General features: G+C 39.1%; 1 protein-coding gene across 2 annotated transcripts in view; it reads left to right on the top strand.

Moving 5' to 3' along the window:
* Positions 1–20,615, top strand: part of DHRS9 (dehydrogenase/reductase 9) — a 28,160-nt gene extending 7,545 nt beyond the window's left edge. For both annotated transcript variants that reach the window (XM_072811536.1, XM_072811535.1), the window contains exons 2-5: positions 4,043–4,414; positions 5,628–5,886; positions 9,523–9,686; positions 12,534–20,615. In XM_072811536.1, the coding sequence (XP_072667637.1) occupies positions 4,102–4,414; positions 5,628–5,886; positions 9,523–9,686; positions 12,534–12,757 (960 nt within the window). In that variant the 5' untranslated portion in view covers positions 4,043–4,101 and the 3' untranslated portion in view covers positions 12,758–20,615. The remainder of the gene's footprint in view (positions 1–4,042; positions 4,415–5,627; positions 5,887–9,522; positions 9,687–12,533) is intronic.
* Positions 20,616–20,849: the final 234 nt, after the last annotated feature.

Here is a 20,849-nt window from a genome sequence, read left to right as displayed (position 1 = left end):
TGAATTTTTATTTTTCTCCAGTGGCTATGAAGGTGAACTTACCAAAGAGTGGAATTCCAAGGTCACTAAATCCTGAAGTGCTGGAGTTCTGACCTATTTTGTGCATGAAACCCCTTTGGGTCTACTGAAGCCTTTTCTTAGAAAAAAAAAAAAAGTTATATTTTCCCTTGCCAAATTTTTATGCTTTTATTTTGAAATGATTTCAAACTATGGGAAAGTTAAAAGAATAGTACAACCTGGAATCTTTAATATTAACATTTCACCACCCTTGCATTGTCATTCTCTCTTTACATCCATATGTATGTGGGAGTTTTGTTGCTGCTGTTTTATTTTTAATTGAAGTGTTGTTGGTATACGATATGATGTTAGTTTCAGGCGTACGATATATACATTACAAAATGCTCATCATCTATCACCATACATACATTATTATTGACTATATTTCCTATGTTCTACTTTTTATCCCTGAGATTTATTTATTTCATAACTGGAAATTTGTACCTCTTAATCCCCTTCACCTATTTTGTCCATTCCCCCACCACCATCACTGCCCAGGCAACCACCTGTTCGTGGTTTGGCAATCACATCTTCCTTATCCATTCATCTATCAATGGACACTTAGGTTGCTTTCTTAATATGCTAATTAATTTATATAAATATTATTATTTTCTTAACTTTGAGAATAAGCTGAAGACATAGTGCACTTAATCTTTAAATATTTCAGTGTGTATTTCCTAAAAAGTGAGACACTTTCTACATGGTCATGGTAAATTATAAAATTGGGAAATTAGTATTTATTGAGAATCCAATATTATTTATCAGATCAACAGATCTTACACAAGCTTCACAAGTTGACCAAATAATATTCTTTCTAGCCAAAGAAAAAAATAGTTTCCTGGTCCACTATCACATATTGCATTGAGTTGTCACATCTCTTTAGTCTCCATTTATCTGGAGCAGTCTTTAATCTTTCTTTTCCTTCATGACTTTGACATTTTTAAAGAGTATAGGCCATGTATTGTGTGAAATTGGAAGATTTGTCTCTATGCAGGCTTAACTTCCATTTATGTACTAAAGTGCTGCTGTGTCCTTCCCAGTGTACCATACCAGGAGGCACATGATGTTGGTTTGTCCCACAACTAGTGGTATTACTTTGTATCACTTGATTAAGGTGGTATCTCTCAGGCTTCTCCACTGTGAAATTATTATTGCTCTCTTTTTAATTAGTATGTATCTCATGGGGAGATTTTTTTGAGATTCTATAATTATTGTTTTTTTTTTAAGATTTTATTTATTTATTCATGAGAGACACAGAGAAAGAGGCAGAGACATAGGCAGAGGGAGAAGCAGACTCCATGCAGGAAGCCGGACATGGGACTTGATTCCAGGACTCCGGGATTACACCCCAAACCAAAGGCAGACACTCAACCCACTGAGCCCCCCAGGCATCCCTAATTAGTTTCTTATCAGAATTTCACCTACTAGTTTTAGCATACATTGATTGTTCTTGCCTGATATAATTGCTACTATTATAGTTGCCAAAAGGTGATTTTCTAATTCCATCATTTCTTTTACATTTATTAGTTGGCATATTAATTCTTCTATAAAATGAGGCAAATAATATGCCCTCTCTAACTCAAAAGGCTGTGAAGAAAATCAAATGAGATCTATATGTAAAAGTGCAGTGTAGAATGCTTCACAAATAAACTGCTCTTTTACTATAACTCCTCTTATGCTTGCCACCAACAAAATATGATGACATAGAAAGTTTCTACTCTCTGATCTCAGAAACATTAAGCCCCATGAACATTTACCGTTTTCAGAAAATTCCATGAGATTTTTTTTAAAGATTTTATTTATTTATTCATGAGAGACACAGAGAGAGAGGCAGAGACATAGGCAGAGGGAGAAGCAGGCTCCATGCAGGAAGCCGGACATGGGACTTGATTCCAGGACTCCGGGATTACGCCCTGAGCCAAAGGCAGACGCTCAACCACTGAACCACTCAGGTGTCCCTCCATGAGATTTTAATCGCAGTGAAAGCTATAGAATTCATTCAGAAAACATATTCAACACTTAATTACTCAATTATTCAATTTATTGAGGCCATATCTAAACAAAACACTACACTGATTTTATAAATATGAAATTTCCTTAAAAATGTCTAAACATGAAATTTCACAAGAGGTAGTTATACCAACACCTCACCTCAAAAGTATACATTTTTAAATGTATTTATATATTTGTAAAGGGAAAATTCTACTACATGGACATTAATTTGCCACAAATCAATAATTCCTACACAGGAAATATTTGGGAAACAATACCAAATTATTAAGCCACGATTGTCTAAAAACTTGACTGCTCTAGAAGTAGGCACAGCTATATCAAAAGAATCAACCAGTTTGCTCAAACCTACCATGTTTGAATATTTAAGTCTGACTTAATTTTATCAATGGACAGTTCTTTCTTTAGTTCTAGATCTTGTACCAGGAAGAAAGATGAAAGCCCAAAATTTCCTTGAGAAGTGAAGAAGATATATTACATTGAGTTGTTTTTTATCTGGAATAATCTATTCCTTATAAAGCAGTACACATGAGTGTACATGAGTGTGTGTGTATAATTCAATCTGTGTGTATGTTTATATTCCTTATTAGGGAAAGAAATATTTACATAAAAAGGAAAAAAACTGGAAGAAAATGTACCAAAAATATTAAGAGTCAAACATGATAATCATTAGTTTGTTCTTTAATTTTTTCTGTATTTGCCAATTTTTTTACCATGAGCATAAGTTACTTCTATAAGCAGAAAAAAATGAATAATTTTTAAAAATATTTTATTTATTTATTCATGAGAGACACACAGAGAAAGAGGCAGAGACATAGGCAGAGGGAGAAACAGGCTCCCCATGGGAGCCTGATGCAGGACTCGATCCCAGAACCCTGGGATCATACCCTGAGCTATAGGCAGACACTCAACCATCCTAACACTTACTTTTAATCCAAAAACAACTGTGATATTTCTAAATTGATACAGTAAGGCTACCTGAAATGATGCATTCTTTTAATTTAGGAAAAGATAAAAAGGTAATAAATGCTGAGGGAAAAGACAAGTGGCAGTCTCCTAAGGAAAGGAAAAGGAAGCCCTCCATCTGTTTGATTTCAAGCTCTAGCCTGCTTCTAGCCCTGAAAAATTAGTTAGCCAAGTCATTCTGCTAAACTTACAGTCAAAGTCTCATGATTTTCCAGAAAGAATTTGCTTTTCTTAGTCCTATGTCATGTGATTCTTTTTCTCACAGAAAGCTAGTATCCAAAGAGAATAGAATCTGAGGCTTCTTGATTTTCTCTGGGATGCTGTGCCTACAGGCATCATCCCTCAGTCTACCCATTCATCTCCCCCTCTCTCCACGAACTCTCTGGTGGCTGTGCACTTGCATATTCTCTGAATAAAGTTCTGATGGTCTCAGAGTTGGGTTGAAGAATGGCTGTGGCTGTGCACTTGCATATTCTCTGAATAAAGTTCTGATGGTCTCAGAGTTGGGTTGAAGAATGACAATAGCCCATTGAAAATAAGAAAATGGAAACCAACTTGGAAATATTTTCATAGGGCAACTACTTTGCCTGATGGTGTAAAAATAATTAAGGATCTAATCAATCAATTAGAATTGAACATTTTCTAATAGATTTTCCTAATTCTACTCTTGAATTTCATGAAGTAGCAAGAGATAAGATTTTACCATGACAGCCCATGTTTTAGATGGGTGAATTCATACATGAGATTACTGTCACGTCAACCCAATTACTAGTGTCAGCTTTGTCATGGGACCCTCTCTTCTGTTTACTTTCTCTATCACTTGGTTAGTTTTTGTGTTACTTTAGAGGAATGGTTTAGCACTTAAATGGCCATTTTTCCAACAAAATAATAATAATTTTTTAACTATTTATTCACTCAAATGCATTAAAATATCTGAAGTTCATCAATATTGGGCTATAGTGCCTTAATGGTTCTAATTTGAATTTTCTTTCTAATTTTGAACACTCAGGTCACTGTCTTCTTTTATTGTTCAAGAAAGAAGAGTCCCTATCATATACAGGAAAAAGAATGTTCTTTTGGGTGTTAGCCCTCCTAATCCTTTGTGGTTTTCTATGGAATTATAAAAGACAACTAAAGATTGCAGACATCACTGATAAGTACATTTTCATTACTGGGTGTGACACGGGCTTTGGAAATTTAGCAGCCAGAACTTTTGATAAAAAAGGATTTCATGTAATAGCTGCCTGTCTGACTGAATCAGAATCAACAGCTCTAAAAGCAGAAACCTCAGAAAGGCTTCATACTGTGCTTCTGGATGTAACTGACCCAGAAAATGTCAAGAGGACTGCCCAGTGGGTGAAAAATCAAGTTGGGGAAAAAGGTGAGTGATATGGGAGTGGGAAGAATGGAGGGGGTGTTGTGAAGTAGCTCTAGCTAAATAAAATGTGTTTGGATTTTAAATGGCCTTTCAAGAAAATGTCTCCAAAATACCAGCTATGGTACTGGAGAATATTGGAAAAATCTTGGGATAGAGCCCTCAACGGTTTCAAGTTGCAAGCTCCCTGTTTGCACGAGAGACACAGCCCACGTTATCCTCAGTCATACGTCCCAGTAGGCAAATTTAGAACTGAGTTGGAGGTTTTGACTTTTCCTGCTCTTCTCTCATGAAATTCTGGTTTAACCAAATTCACAGCAAAGGAACTTGGGACTAAAAGCTTCAGGAGATCATGGAAACAATCCCCAAATTGCCATGTGGATACCTGGGACCCACTTCTCACTATAAAATCATTCCATAACTCTTACATTTTCTATGGAAAAAAATAGAAAATAACCTGAAAATCTGAGTAAAGGTGTTTAATAGACTAGCAGTAGTATAGTGGCAGACTAGTAAGCCACTGGACCTCATTCTGCATCAGCTTCTGCTAAGATGGCATCATTCCAAACTAGATGACTTTTCTTGGCTTGAATGAAGTTTGAAATATTCTCATTAATGAAGATGTCAGAATCCAAAAAAGAAATAAACAAATGTATGTGATTTTTCTCTATCACATCTTCATCATACAGTTGAGACTCAATTGCTCAAAAGCAATGGTTTAATAATGCTCCAGACAATTGTTAATGCTTGAAGTCCAAACGTTAACAATATTAAATGTTTTCCATCATAAAATAAAACAGTTAATGACTAGATTTTTTTTTCACCAAAAACAGATGTGAAGTCGATTGATATTGCTCTTTGTAAATAAATAATCTCTGGTTTTGTGATCTAGCAAGTGGGAAAAATAGACCAATTTACTCTGCATCTAAGATGAAAAAGCAAAAGACTCATTCAGACAATGTCAGTATTTTACATTCAGAACCAGAAATAGAGTTTCTGTGAGATTGGCTTCCAGTAACAGAGCTTCAACTATTTCAATTTAGCCTCCTACCTTCTCTGAGAGTAGTTACTTCCCAAAACTATAAAGCATTTCAAAGCAAGAATGTGGTTAGAAGGAGGAAATGGCACAGTTGTGTAAAGCAGGGGCTGTACTTCCATCAAAGATGCTCATATAAGTGTCATCTTCTATCATGCTTCCTTTCTTTCCTCTCTATTCTAGGTCTCTGGGGTCTGATCAACAATGCAGGTGTTCTCGGTGTGCTGGCTCCCACCGACTGGCTGACAGTGGAGGACTACAGAGAACCTATTGAAGTGAACTTGTTTGGACTCATCAGTGTAACACTAAATTTGCTTCCCTTGGTCAAAAAAGCTCGAGGAAGGATTATCAATGTCTCCAGCATTGGAGGTCGGCTTGCAATTAGTGGAGGGGGCTATACTCCCTCAAAATATGCAGTAGAAGGCTTCAATGACAGCTTAAGGTAAATCAAATATTGACTTGTTAGGAAATAATAGCTGCTAATGCTTACTGAATGTTTATTATGTACTAGACACTCTATTTATTGCTTAAAATTATTCCCAACTTGATTTTTTTTTAAGATTTTGTTTATTTATTCATGAGAGACACACAGAGAGGCAGAGACATAGGCAGAGGGAGAATCCCAGACTCAATCCCAGGACTTGATCCCAGGAGCAGGACTTGATCCCAGGAGCTCAGGATCACAACCTGAGCCAAAGGCAGATGCTCAACCACTGAGTCACCCAGGTGCCCCAAATTATTCCCAATTTGTAGACAAAACCACTGAAAGAAAGATTAAGTAAGTAACTTGCCCAGTGTCACCCAGCTGGTAAGTGGTACAATTGAGATTTGAACTTAAGTCTATTTAAGTCTTTTTTCACTTTTTGCATTAATGCATGATGCTGACAGAGATGGTGAATTTATATTCAACAGGTCAGTTTGTTAAATAGTCAGGGGATCATATAGAGAGACTAAATTAGGGTAGATCTCTCCATTGGTATAACTGTCACTTGCAGACACAATAATACCATCTTATTTAAACCCTCAGTAGAAAATTATCTGGTAAAGTAAATGTAATTATCACAAAATAATGACTCAGCTATGCTGCATTTTCCCCCCTTTTGTTCCAAGTTCCAGACCCAAATTTCTATATATTTCAGACACTACAGCTAAATGGATAACTTTCCCATCCCCACCCCACCCCAAGGGCAAAAAATAGTTTTTCTCTGATGCTTCCATTTCCAAAAAAAATCAGAATAGAAATTTACTAATCATAGATGAAAATTTTGCTCCCACAAAAAAGCACTGACCACGACTTTCTGCTGTGTGTTATCAAAGAACTCCAGAGCTCAAAACAAAGGACCTATTTAGCAAACAAAGGCCCTAACTCAATGCCCCCAAGCATGAATTTCTCTGGGTTTATAACATTTGGGGTTTTGGGGGCTTCCTGAATCTATAGGTTTATGTCTTTTGATGAGCTGTTGTTTCTTCATTTTTTTCTGCAATCTATTCTTTCTCTTCTTCGGAGGCTCTATTACACAAATGTTAGACCTTCAGTTTTGTCCCACAGATTCCTAAGGTTCTGTTCACTTTCTCATTTTTCTCTCTGTTATGCAGATTGGAAAATTTCCAATGATCTACCTTCAAACTCACTAACTTTCCTCCATCACGACTGTGCTATTGAATCCAACCAAGAAATATTTTATTTTGGTTATTGTATTTTTCTAGTGTAAAATTTTCATTAGGTTCTTCTTTGTCTTTTCTTTTTCTGGGAAGCGTTCTAACTTTCTAACTTTCCATTCACTTCAAAAGTATTTTCCTTTGTATTTGAAGCATTTTTATAATAGCTGCCTTAAAGACTTTGATAATTACAACATCTGTATCCATTGGCATGAACATCGGCCACTGTCTTTTCCCATGTGAATTGAGATTTTCCAGTTCTTTTTTATGCTGAATATTTAGAATGATATGAGACTATGGGTCTCATTTAAGTCTTATGGAGAAGATTGATATTTTTGTTTTATTTTATTTTTAAAAATATTTTATTTATTTATTTATTTGAGAGAGAGAAAGAGAGCACACATGAGCTGGGGGGAGGGGTGGAAGGAGGGGCTGAGCCAGGAGCCTGATGTGGGGCTTGATCCCAGGACCCTGAAATCATGGCCTGAGCTGAAGGCAGATGCTTCCCTGACTGAGCCACCCAGGCACCCCAATATTTTTGTTTTAGCAAACAATTGGTGAGGTTGTGTTTAGGTTACGACTGCTAACTGTCATTCTGTTTACTTTGATATTTCAAGGTTTGCTTGATTTTTAAAGACTTTATGGTGCTATGGTGCTATTCAGATTTGTTCTGCAGATGTATCACACAGTGGCCAGTTGGGGATGTGGAACAGGGCTGTCCCAGAGCTTGCTTCTTTAAGTCAGATCCACACATGCATGCGTGCAGTGCATAAACAATACTATGGCATCACTTTCCTGAGCACCTCTCTCTCTGATCTTTCCGATTCTCTCTCGTTTCCTGGGACTGCCCTCCAGCTAGAAGCTACCCCATTCTGCCAACTACTTCCCACATGTGTGCTGGGTACAGCATCACATCATGGGAGGAGAGAGGGAGATGAAAAGCAACAGGATTTCTTCCCACCTTCTTGGAGATTAATTACCACTTTTAAAAAGGGAATTAACTGAAGGACTTGCATGTTTGCCATGCAGCTAAATATACCATGCCTGAAATTACTCAGTAAAATATGCGGTTGTTGTGGTGGTGGTTTTCTTCTAAATCATGGAACTGGTATTGGAAATGGTACTGTGCCTGCAGGCCACAGTCCAGTGGTGGCTCCAGACTTTCTATACATAGGAGTGGTCCAACTGGGTGAGGGCTGGGGTTATTTAAAGTTATTTGCCCAGCAAGCATACTGGTTTCATATGGTTTGCCTTACCTGGTAAGCTTAGTTGGGTGACTTAAAGCCATTTGTCCCTAGGCTATATGTTATTTCTTGAGTGGATAGGGAGACAAAATTTCCCAAATACTTTCCAAAACCCAAAGAAACTCAGAAGATAGGTGAGTAAAGTAAATTAAGTTGTAAAATAGCTTTAAAAAATTTTAATGCAGGCAGCCTGGGTGGCTCAGCCGTTTAGTGCCACCTTCAGCTTGGGGTGTGATCCTGGAGACCCAGGATCGAGTCCCACATCAGGCTCCCCACATGGAGATTGCTTCTCCTTCTGCCTGTGTCTCTGTGTCTCTCATGAATAAATAAATAAAATCTTAAAAAAAAAAATAAAGAAATAAAAATTTTAATGCAAACAACATACTTTTCAAAATCTTTCGGCACCAAGCTAATTTGCATTTTCAGTAAGATACACTGCAAACTAAATAATAGGTATGTTGCTAAAGGCAGAACCTAAGATAAATCACATTTTAAGTTCATTGGTAGAGTTCTTTAAAAATCTTATGACAAAGGCTTATATAAAGTGAGTAATTACTTCCTTATATATTCTAGGTGGAAATATACATTAAATATAGGAAATAATTATTTATATAATTGTTTGCAATTCTTTGTTTTGCTTTTAAAGGGGGGGGCACCATGATTCCCCTAAAACTTTACTGCCCAATAAATCAGTAAACCACATGATGAAAGAGCTTGCTGAGCAGCATAGGGAGCAGGTTAGCCACATCAGAGATTGTCACACTGTGTCCTTCAGCCTATCCTCATTTGTGCCACAATCTCCTCACATTCCTAAGATGGAGGTAAACTTGTCCATCCAGGCCAATCATTACTCCATTTCCCCATAATGTACATTGCCTACTGAGAGGAAATCTGTCCTTAACCCAACTACTTGTCAATTTAATGAGAGAGTATGGCTTAGTGGGGAGCACTAGACTAGAAGTGGGTCTGTCCCTTTCCCATTCTGCCACTAAACCAGCCTTCACACCCTGAATGTCAACTTCCTCACTGCAAACTGAGAGTGTAGAACAAGATATTCCTTTCCAACCCACCCAATTCTGTGATACCATGAAAAAAAGTCATAAGAAAATAATCACCCAAATAGCAAACATTCTCCAAACAAACTTGGATTAAACATCAATACATTCTTTTCACAGGCGGGACATGAAAGCTTTTGGTGTGCACGTTTCATGTATCGAACCAGGATTATTCAAGACAGGATTATCAGATCCAATAAAAGCCACTGAGAAAAAACTTGCCATTTGGAAGCACCTGTCTCCTGATATCAAACAACAGTATGGAGAAAGTTACATTGAAAAAAGTAAGTCTCTGGAAGGACGCAGGGTTCCTCTGGCATTTATTGTCATAGGCAACCTGGAGACTCAAATATAAACGAAAAAATAGGGGCACCTGGGTGGCTTTATTGGTTAAGTCTGCCTTTGGCTCAGGTCATGATCTCAGGGTCCTGGGATCGAGCCTCACATCAGGCTGTGTGCTGAGCACAGAGTCTGCTGGTTCTTCTCCCTTTGCCCCTCCTACTGTTCATGTTCTCTCTCTCTCTCTTTCTCAAATAAGTAAATAAAATCTTTTTAAAAATTAAAGAAATAAGGTTCTTATAATAATATACCAATAGGGATTTTAGATATGGATCAGAGATCCTTATTAACTCCAGTGCCATCTCTTACTTCAAGTGTTTATAAACATTTACTGAGCATTTACCAAATGACAAATTCTATACTAAACACCTTATGAATTCTACTATTTCCTTCTCAAAAGAACCATAGGAGTAGTGAGCAGAGGCTTAGAAAAGTAAATGTTCTACCCAAAGCTATATACCTCCTCCTGGTCATGCCCAGATTAGAGTTCACAGTCTTCACCTCTACACAAGCCTCCTCTTTTTTGGTAAACACCAACCACTCACTCAACATTGTTCAAGGATTTATGGAGGTTACAAAATATAAGGACTCTGACCCTTAACAAGCTTACAGTCTAGTGGACAAGAAAGAGTAACCAAGTGAGATTATAAAGCAATGAGATGTGCAGCATGCCAGCAAACTGATCCTGTACTTCTTAGACAGAACCCAACAGCCCAGATAGGGTGCTAGATAGTACAGTCTCTAATTGCCCAAGGAATTCAGAACTGGATGAAAGCATTGCTGGTCAAGTGGCCTTTGAGTAAGGCCTAAAGGACAGGAAGGAATTATTTGGGTGGAAGGTCTCCAGAACAGGAATGCATGAGGGGTGGAGACGGAAGGAGAAGTAACATAAGTCAGATTGAGTCAGGGATGGAGAAATAATAGATAGAGTATGACTAACATACAGAGAACACTTACTATGTACTTGTCACCGTTCTAAGTGCTTTACATAGACTGTCTCATTTAAAATGCCCAGATAAACCCTAAGAAGTGGATATGACCTGAGTTTTATAGAAACGGAGGCACAGAGAAATAACTTGCCCATTGTTGCAATTAGTAAGTGGAGGAGCTAGATTTGAACCCAGACAGCCTGACTTTGCCTTTTATTCTTGGGTCCAGCACTATAAGGTGAACAAGGCATTAAGAAGCTGGTGGAACTTCCTGTACCAGGGCTCCACCTCCACCTCAATTTCCTGGTCCTGTGAAAAGCTTAGTCAACATTCCTCAAACACTTACTGAGCTCCTGCTTTAAGCCAAACAGGGCCCCACCTAACTTGGTGTCATTCTAACCTCAAAACTCCTCTTCATCAGCGGGTTTTGTAAGACAGCCAACTGTGGCAAAGTTCAAGGCCGGGAGTTTTTGAGGTGGAGCCAAAATCCAAGTCAGGTCCACCCAGGGAGGTTTTTAGAATGACAGACTCCCTCAGCCATCCAACCCCATTACACACACACACACACACACACACACATGCGCACGCGCACACACACAGATACACATACATCAATGAGAACACTGACAAACCTCCCAGTGCTATGTCACTAGATGCTGAGAATCCCTGCCATTAAATACTCTGTTTCTTACTTATTACTGACTTTGAAGATTCTTAGTAGGTTCAGAAACAAAATCCCTCATTTAAAAGAGTTTTCTCTGTTTGATAATTGACATTGATACTTTCTAAATGCCCATGAATATGTCATCAACCTGCATCTCAAAATTATTTTTGACTTGGCTGCTAGCTCAGGTGTCCTCTCTCAGAAGTACCAAAAGTCTTTGAGCCCAATTTTGCGCTAGTTGTTTTTATTAGTTTTCCAACTTGGACATCAGCCAGACTCAGTTCCAAAGCAGACCACTTATTTAAGTTCACCTGTCATTTCCCAGGCTATGGTTGTAAGAGTTTAAAATAGTCACTAAGATTTATTAGGTAATCACAATTAGGTTCTTTGAGCAACTTGTGGCTACTGGGGCCTGAAGTTGAAAGGGAGATTTGAAATCGTAGATTTTCTCTTGAGAAGACACAACCCAGGTATGTTTTAAGAGCACAAGAGGAATGCTCCAAGCCATTATCAATCTTCTGATAAAATACCTGCCTCTTTAAAGCTATCGTAGCTCATTACTCAAGCATTTCATCTGCCTGATAACACAGATATGTTTAACTTTCTGAGTCAAGACTTTGGGGGATGATTCCCTCTTTATTCACTGAATAAGAGGCACATGGTATGTGAGTGCACGCATGCACACACATGCACAAGCACACATGCAATCCACATTTCCTATAAATCCTTAACTCCTTAAAATAAATTTGAAATCAAACCCATAACTTCCTGGGCTCAGGGGCCTCATAGACTTAATAAAGTATCTTTCCCTCGCTGCTTTAAAGTAGTGCTTCTCAAAGTTTGGTCCTGGGAACAGCACCGGTCAGTATCAACTGGAAACTTGATAGAAATGCAAATTATTGGGTGCCACTTCACACCTCCTGGGTCAGAAGCTAGTGGTGGGATCCAGCAATTGGGCTTTAACAAGCCCTCTAGGAGATTCTGCTGCCCACTCAAGTTTGAGAGCCAGTGGTCTAACGAAAGCACTGCTGCATCCTTTTGGGAGAAATAGATAGAAACCCACCACAAGGGGCCTCCACTTATAATGGCAAATTCAAAATAAATTTCCGCATGCGTATTCGCCCCTTTACACCCTGGCCTCACACACTCCTTTTCCCCTTCTTCCAAAGAGTAAATGTATTTTTTGTCTCCTTCTGCAGGTCTAGACAAACTGAAAGACACTACTTCCTTTGTGAACGTGGACCTCTCCCTGGTGGTGGAGTGCATGGACCACGCTCTCACAAGTCTCTTCCCTAAGACCCGTTATGCTGCTGGAAGAGATGCCAAGACCTTCTGGATTCCTCTGTCTCACATGCCAGCAGTTTTGCAAGACTTTCTATTGTTGAAACAGAAAGTAGAGCTGGCTAATCCCAAAGCCGTATGACACAGCTGACAACAAATGCCTGCCCCCGGGCTATGAGATTGGCTGCTTTCAAAGACACATCTCCTTTTTGGTCTCATTCCTTACCTAATCCGACCTGGACTTGTTTAAATCATGCTTCTTTTGATCAATGAAGGGGTCCCACCAACACCAGGAATGTCCCAGGGTCCCTTTTTAAGCCTTCTTTGAAAAGAAAAGCGGTGATGACCTATCACAAAGAAGGGCCAGGATGGCACCTGCCCAATATTTAGGCTTTGCCTGCTTAGTACGATGTAAGGGAAATTGAAAGCCTTACCCATCCAAAATGATCTCTACCACCACCAGCCGCATGTTTCTAGCCCCCACCCCTTGAACTCCAGAATGTTAATTATTGGTCCCATATCAAAATGTTCAGAGATAACTAGAACACTGTCATGTGGATTGGATGTGTCATTTTGCTGAAAAGAAGACTTTGAAGGACTGGAACTCAGTTTTGCAAGCTGTGGTAGGTCAGGAGAAGGAAGGGTGAGGAAGCATTATGTGACAGGTACAAATTAAGGGGGGCAGAGAAACAGTAGGTAGGATTGCAAGTAGGAGCGTAGGAAAAGAGCAGAAGGACAGAGGACTGAAAAGAAGAAACCAGTATGGAAGTGGATGGAGTGGGATTCCAAGACAAGCCTGCCTGTTCTAGAGGGAGCCGTGGAGGGTGAACAGTCTATTCAAAGTCACTGTGAACACTGAGGCCTACACAGCTGTCTTTGGAAAGCTGGTAACAGCAGAGTAACCAGTCATTCTAAGGGAGAAAAAGGTGGGGTATTTATGTTGACTATGGTGATTGTAAATACAAGACCCAGAATATCTGAAACAACTTACACCCAAGATGGTTGGAGATCCTCCATTTGATGTGTCTCTGAAGCCCCATGAAGATATAGAGCTAAATTAAGACTCTCTTTGACCTACAGTTACTGTGACAGCAGGTCTGCTCCTTGCTCACAACCATGGTCCTAAATTGGACTGACCCTGGCTCATCTCCTCCAAAAATAAGTTCTCTAAACGGATGCTTCCCAGATGCCAGCACCCAGTATCACTCACTTAGGTTGGTTGAAGATTTGTGTGAAAAGGCCTGAAGTGCCAAAATTCAGTATTTGTAGCTAAATAATATAGAGTGAAAGAGCCAGGAAAATGACAGAGTGTACACACACACACACACACACACACGCTTATTATGAAGAAAATACTTAATATCTGCTTCATAAAACAATACTTATTTGAAGATATCAGTAATTCTTCTATTCATTTTTATTCGCCTTTCTGGAAACATCTGTTTGTGAGATAATTTCCACCTTTCACATTTACAGCATATTAATGACTTTGAAAAAAACAAATTTCCAATGGTGTCGGTCCACCTGGACATAATGTTATTATTTTAGGGGAAAATACACTCATTTTTATTACATGAAAATGAAGAAAATAACAGCAAGAATCAGAATTCTCAGGCAAAGTTATCTAAACTCTTGTCACTTCCTACCCATGAAGTCCTCTCCATCTTGGCCCTAGCTCCAGAGACGGCTCACCTTAGATCTCTGATTTCTTCTTTTTGCAATTAACCACCTGTGGGGTAGGGACCCCTTGCACAGCTTGTCCTTGTTGCTGAAGTTCATCAGGATTGTTTGCTGGGCCTCTTCCTTCTCACCTTGAACTCCCAGATCCTGGCTTCGTTTCACTGTTTTAAAAATGTCTGGCCTGGTGTTCCCTGATCTTGACATCTGCGGCTGCCAAGGCTTTTAAAATCTGCAGGAACCTGCTTTGCTGAATTTCAAACCATTCCAGTTGTGTTCTTGGGTCTTCCTAAAGGTGTTATTTCCTTTATTTTACCTAGACCTCCGTTCTTTGCTCATTTCTCCAAGTAACTACAATTGGCAAATTCCTGTTTCACTCCATCCAAAAGTATTCTACTTAAACGAATGCTCCCAAATATGGTACCATCTCAAAATAAAACCAAGTATATTCACCGAAGCAATATTTAAAGCTTTTTTAACTAAATGAGAAGACAGCAGAATATAAAGGTATCGTCTCAACAGAAGCACAAGACCTGGAAGAGAGGGAGGGAGAGAGGAAGGAAGGGACATCGGAAGGTCACTGCACCATGAGTCTGGAGCATGGCTGCCTAGACTCCTCGCCATCTTGCTGTCACTTCTGATATTCTCTGTGCTCTTGGGAACATATCATATTTTTATCTATACTACTTGGGCATATCTACTGGGCATTCTATTCTGCAAGTCCTAGCCTACAGTAAGGAACGACATGGTCCCTTCCTTCATAGAGCTTGGTATAATCCAAAGGTGGAGGTTACCACTCAGGATGCCTTAGAAGAACTTCTCCAAGAATCTACGGCCAAGATAAATTGAGATGTTGTCTTTCTACCACCTCTCGGTTATGAGATCTTTCCTCACTTCGTTTGGAGGCACCAGGAGAACCTTTCAGACTTTTCCTCTGATCTGATCTAAAAATCCCACTATGTCCTATGTAGCTCTATCTGGATATCCACAAGGTATTCAAATCTAGAGTTTCCATCTCCTCACCCCCCTACCCTTTCCCAGGCAAACACCAACTACTATCAATTTGATCCCCTAAGGAGATATCACAAGTCTACTCCTTTTTATCTCCAGTGCAATCATCTGTTAAGAATTTCATCATCTCTTAGCTCAATGATAGCATATTTACCCTTGTATGCCTTCAATGATTTCTCCTCACTGCAGTCAGAATTGTTCAAAATCCAGATTTGATTATTCTACTCATCTCCCCACCACTGCTTTCTTAAACCCTTCAATGTGTCCCATTGCATTTTGGCTAAGGACCAGAATGCATAACATAAATGATGTTGCCCCAGCACTCCTCATCAGCCTCATTTTAGGTTATTCTGAGGTTAGCCCCCTCAGAGCCCTTGCCCATGCTCTTGCCTAGAACGTTTCCATCTTACCTGCTTATCTAGTTTCCTCATCCTGTAGATCTCAGCCACTTCCTCAGGGAAACCTATACAGTTCCAAATTCTGACCAGTCTTTGTATCCCACCCAGGTTTCTGTTTCTGTCTTGTACAGGGCACTTATCATAGTCTATAATCACATATTTGTGTGGTTCGTTAGTTAATATAGGTCTCCCCAACAAGACTTTAAGTTCCATGAATTAAGGAGCCATGATGCTTTGCTTATCTTTCTATTCCCTTACCTAGCACATTGCTGGCACACAGACCACTATTCAAAAATATTAATTGAGTGAATTTAGAAATTAGCCTCTATGAGCCTTTCCAACTAGGGGGTAATCTATCACTTAAGATAGGGCTTGCCAATCCCATTAATTGTGCTATCAAAAAAGCAGTTCGATTAGAATCCTGTAACTTCCTTAAACCTTTGACTACTTCCATGAGGGCTCCCTACTTCTGGTTCTTCTGTAAGCCTCCCTTCAGAAACTAGTTGCCATGGTGACTTCTCATGATCAATGGTCCAGAGACACTGTGAACGAACCTCTGTCCATGTCGAGTCTTTCTGGGCTCAGTGGTCACAGAACAGGGAGCATCAGGAACCATTTCATCCACTTCTCCACCTATAGGCACTATGTACGCAAGCCATCCAGACTAAAGAAAACCACTTCAGTTTAAAATCTCTCCAGGGGCACCAGGGTGGCTCAGTTGGTTAAGCATCTGACTCTTGATTTCAGCTCAGGTCATGATCTCAGGGTTATGAGGTCAGACTATGTTCTGGGCATGGAGCCTGCTTAAGATTCTCTCTCTGCCCCTTTCCTCCTCTAAAAAATGAAATGAAATGAGGTGAAATGTAATGAAATAAAATAAAATCTTTCCAGGAACTCCATAACTTCCTTGGGCAACCCCGCTAATATTCAATAAGGAAAATTGCCAGGCACTTCTAAGAAAAATGACCAATTTTGGCTTTCTTCTCTATTAAAATCCCAATAAGTTTCAGGAATGTGAGAGATCAGAGTCCCATCAGTATGGAGGAAATGACTAAACAGTCTCAAATGGAAAGGCTTTTAATATCTAGAAATTATTTGTAACAATCTAATCTAAGCCACAGTTTATAAGGATAATGCTGGTCAACAGTTTCATGAATTTTTGGCTGTTAAAAAATAAGACAATTCTGTTGATATTCATAATACTGACATTCTTCCTCAACTCTGTGACTCATTTTCAAAAACAAAATATGAACAATTTCCATCCTACTATATATACGAGGCACTAAAATAACCAGGGCTCTAGTGCAGATTCTAGTTTAGCCAAATCTCCAAGCTCTTTTTGCACACTGCACCTGCCTGAGAAAGAATCAGATCACAGCTCTTGCCTGATTAGTCCCTAGAAATAAGCAGCACTCTGGCCTGAAATAGGTCAGGCAAGGTAACATAGCAATCTGTCACATTCTACAATGAGCAACTGCCCTGAACAGTTCCATTTCAGTTTCTTTTGAGAAACTGGACTTGGAAAGGGTTCCACTCTAGATACATAGCATAAGCCCTAGGAAAGACCATTCAGTCCCACGCTGGGTGGAGATGGTGGGGCTGGTACAATTGCTTTCAGCCATCTGGGTCTGTTTTTCCCTCTTAGATATGGCAGCTAGAACTTGAGTATGAAGCCACCCAATGAGTGGTGGAGCCTGAGATATGGATTAGTAACCCAAGCAATCTCACAGGTATAATAAGAAAATAGTATCAATGGTTATTTAATACTTAGTACACATCAGGTTCTCTATGCATTTGGACATTGCACAAATGATTTAATCTAACCCTTACCATATCTCAGGTATATTTTGTGGTTGTAACTATTGTTTATTTATTTTTAATGTGGTAAGAATACTTCATATGGGATCCACTCTGTTAAATGAAGTGTACAATACAGTATTATAAAGTATAGGCACAATGTTGTACAGTAGAGCCCTAGAACTTAATCATTTTGCATAAATGAAATTTTGTACTGGTTGAACAGCAACTCCCCATTTGCCCCCAGTCCCTGGAAACCACCATCCTACTCTTTCCTTTTATGACTTTGACTATTGTCTATACCTCATGTAGAAGGAATCATGCAGGGATCCCTGGGTGGCGCAGCGGTTTGGCGCCTGCCTTTGGCCCAGGGCGCGATCCTGGAGACCTGGGATCGAATCCCACGTCGGGCATCCCGGTGCATGGAGCCTGCTTCTCCCTCTTCTCTGCCTCTCTCTCTCTCTCTCTACCATAAATAAATGAAAATTAAAAAAAAAAAAAAAAAAAAAAAGAAGGAATCATGCAGTATTTGTCCTATGACTGGCCTACTTCATCTAGCATAACATCCCCCACATTCATCCATGTTGTCACGTACGGGAGGATTACCTACTTTTTAGTGCTAAAACATATTCCATTGTAGGTGTATACCACCTTTGTTGATTTGTCTGTTGGTAGACATTTAGATTGTTTCCACATCTGGGCTATTGTGAATAGTGCTGCAATGAATGTGGGAGTGCAAATACCTCTTTCAGATCCTGATTTTAATTCTTTTGGATAAAGACCCAGAAGTGAGATTGTTTGATCATATATTTCTTTTTTTTAGCTTTTTGAGGACCCACCATGCTGTTGTCTGCGACAGCTGCTCCATTTTGTTTTCCTTCCAACAATACACAAGAGTCTCAATTTCTCCACATCCTCACCAATGCTTACTTTTTCCTTTCTTGGTAATAGTCATCCTAATGAGTATAAGTTGATATCTCATTGTAATTTTGACTTGCATTATTTGATCATTGGTCATGAGTGATGTGGAGAATCTTTTTGTTTACCTGTGGCCTATTTGGATATCTTCTTTGGAGAAACATCTATTCAAGGCCTTTGCCCATTTTTTAATCAGGTTATTTGTTTTTGGTTATTGAGGTGAAGAAGCTCCTTATATATTTTGGATATTAGATATGTTTCTTTAGAGATGGAGAAATGAAGCCACTAGAGAGGTGGGCAGTGTGTCCAAACTTATACTGTTAATAAGTATGGGACAGGGTTCAAACCTGGGCCGTCTAATGCGAGAGCTCACACACAGAACCACTGTGCTCCACTATATGGAAACTATCTTAAAGACTGCTTTTCTAAACCTTTATATGGGCCTGTAAAAATAATGTTACTAAATTAATCTAACATGAGTCTTGCCAAGGCAATAATATTATGCATAAGAATGATGCCTATTTTGAGCATATATATAGACTCTTTTTTCCCCCTCTATTCTAATTTTAAATTTTTCTCATGATAAAAATGACAAAAGCATTTATACATCATTTTTCAGGTCCTTGAAGTTTTCTACCTAAATTCCTAGATTTTCTTTCTTTCCTTCTTTGTTTTCTTTTTTGTTGTTATTGATTTTATTTATTTATTGTTCATATTGTTAGTTGTTTTGAGAATTTATATGTTATCAGCTTTTGCTAATTTCAATAAAGGCCTTAGACCATCTGTCTTGACCCAAGACCAACTCTTTGATTCTTTAAGCTTTTAGGATCAAAAAAAAAAAAAAAATGGAAAAAGTACAGAGGACCAGAATCTCACAAATACTATTTCCCTATAGTTGTATTTTTGTCAATGCAGAGACCTGAAGTTGAAAGTGCCATAGGGAGGTATTGGGGTGGACTGTCCCAGTCACCATGGCTAGCGCTAGCCCTGGAAATACTAATGAGAGAAAGGAGAGGATCTTAGCTGGACTGGGGTCAGGGCCTTCCAGTGCTAACACACTGCGATGCAAGGTAATACTGTAGGTAGCCAAACATTCCAACTTGATTGGAAGAGGACATGGAGCCTAGTATGTTTCAAGAGATGTTTCCACTAACAACATTCCCAGTATGACAAATTTCTGCCCCAATACCACTGAAGAATGATAAGATCACCACATCCTGATTACCTTGTTGATCAGCTCTAGTTAATAGAATGTTCTTTATTATTTTTGAGCCAAAATCTGTCAGTAGAGAAAAGAGAAGGGAGAAAGGGCCATCAGTTCTGTAACCATCATGATAATAACAGTTCATGTTCACTGAACCTTTAAAATGAGCCAGCATTCACTCAGAGTACTGTCCATGTATTTTCTAATGTCCTTACAACTTTTACACAACATGTACTTTTACTGTCTCATTTCACAAATGAGGAGCCTAATAGCCAAGATTCATTCAACTCTAATAATCTATAATTCCTAAATTCTCCCTAAGTCCCTAAAATATGAGCTCCCAAGAAAAAAATAAAAGAAGAAAAGCAAAGTTAGTAGATTTTAAAACTTAAAATGCTTTCTTAAAGTCTTTCTGGAACTCCACAGCCATCCTAAGTGAAATTAGGATACTAAATTTCTGAGTGCTGAAAGCATAAGGCAAACCTCCTGGCCAGTGATCCCTAGGCTCCTTCTCTATGTTCTTAAGCCCTTGAGAGAAATGATTGGTGAGGGTCTGCAGGCTCTTCTCATTTTTCTACACACTCTCCACCCCTAGCTGCTAACATCTTTCTAAAAACAGGGCTTTTCTTCATGAGCAAAATACAAGCAGTTATCTCCATACTTTACAAACTCCAGTACTCATTCTGAATGAGATAAACATAAGTATCTGGTCAGGAAACTCTCCAAGTACTCCAGTCTTGTGTGGGCTCCCTCCCCACACTGGCCACTCTTTCACTTCCAAAGTAGAATTGAATCTGATCTGAGTTCTGTCCCTGAGAGGAGCACTTTTTATCACTGATTTAGATGAAGACACAGAGGCAGATTTATTAGCCCACCAGGGGAATACCTAAGAAGATAGAATCTGGGTTTAAAATCTGAATTCTAACCATGGGCTAATAAGATGAAACGATATAGGGAAAGATGCAGGGTTCTGCTGTGGTTCCAAAAAAAAACAAGCATGGAATTCAGAGCCACATTATAGAAATACTGAGGCATATTATGCAACAGTCATCTCAAAGCCAGTCAACAATTGATGTAATGGTATGATGTAACTGCCCACCCCTGCCCGCCACTCCCGCAAGGAAAAAATAAGTAAATGATGTTTTGATCTTGGTTTAAATTTTAAATCTGCAACATATAGAGTAATGTTGGTGATGGCTATATACCCTCTCAACTGCTCAAAGCACCAG

This window comes from Canis lupus, chromosome 34, assembly GCF_048164855.1.
Source record: "Canis lupus baileyi chromosome 34, mCanLup2.hap1, whole genome shotgun sequence".
Taxonomy (NCBI): Eukaryota; Metazoa; Chordata; class Mammalia; order Carnivora; family Canidae; genus Canis; species Canis lupus.
The sequence above is the reverse complement of the archived record's forward strand: the minus strand, read 5'-3'. Positions and strand labels throughout refer to the sequence as shown.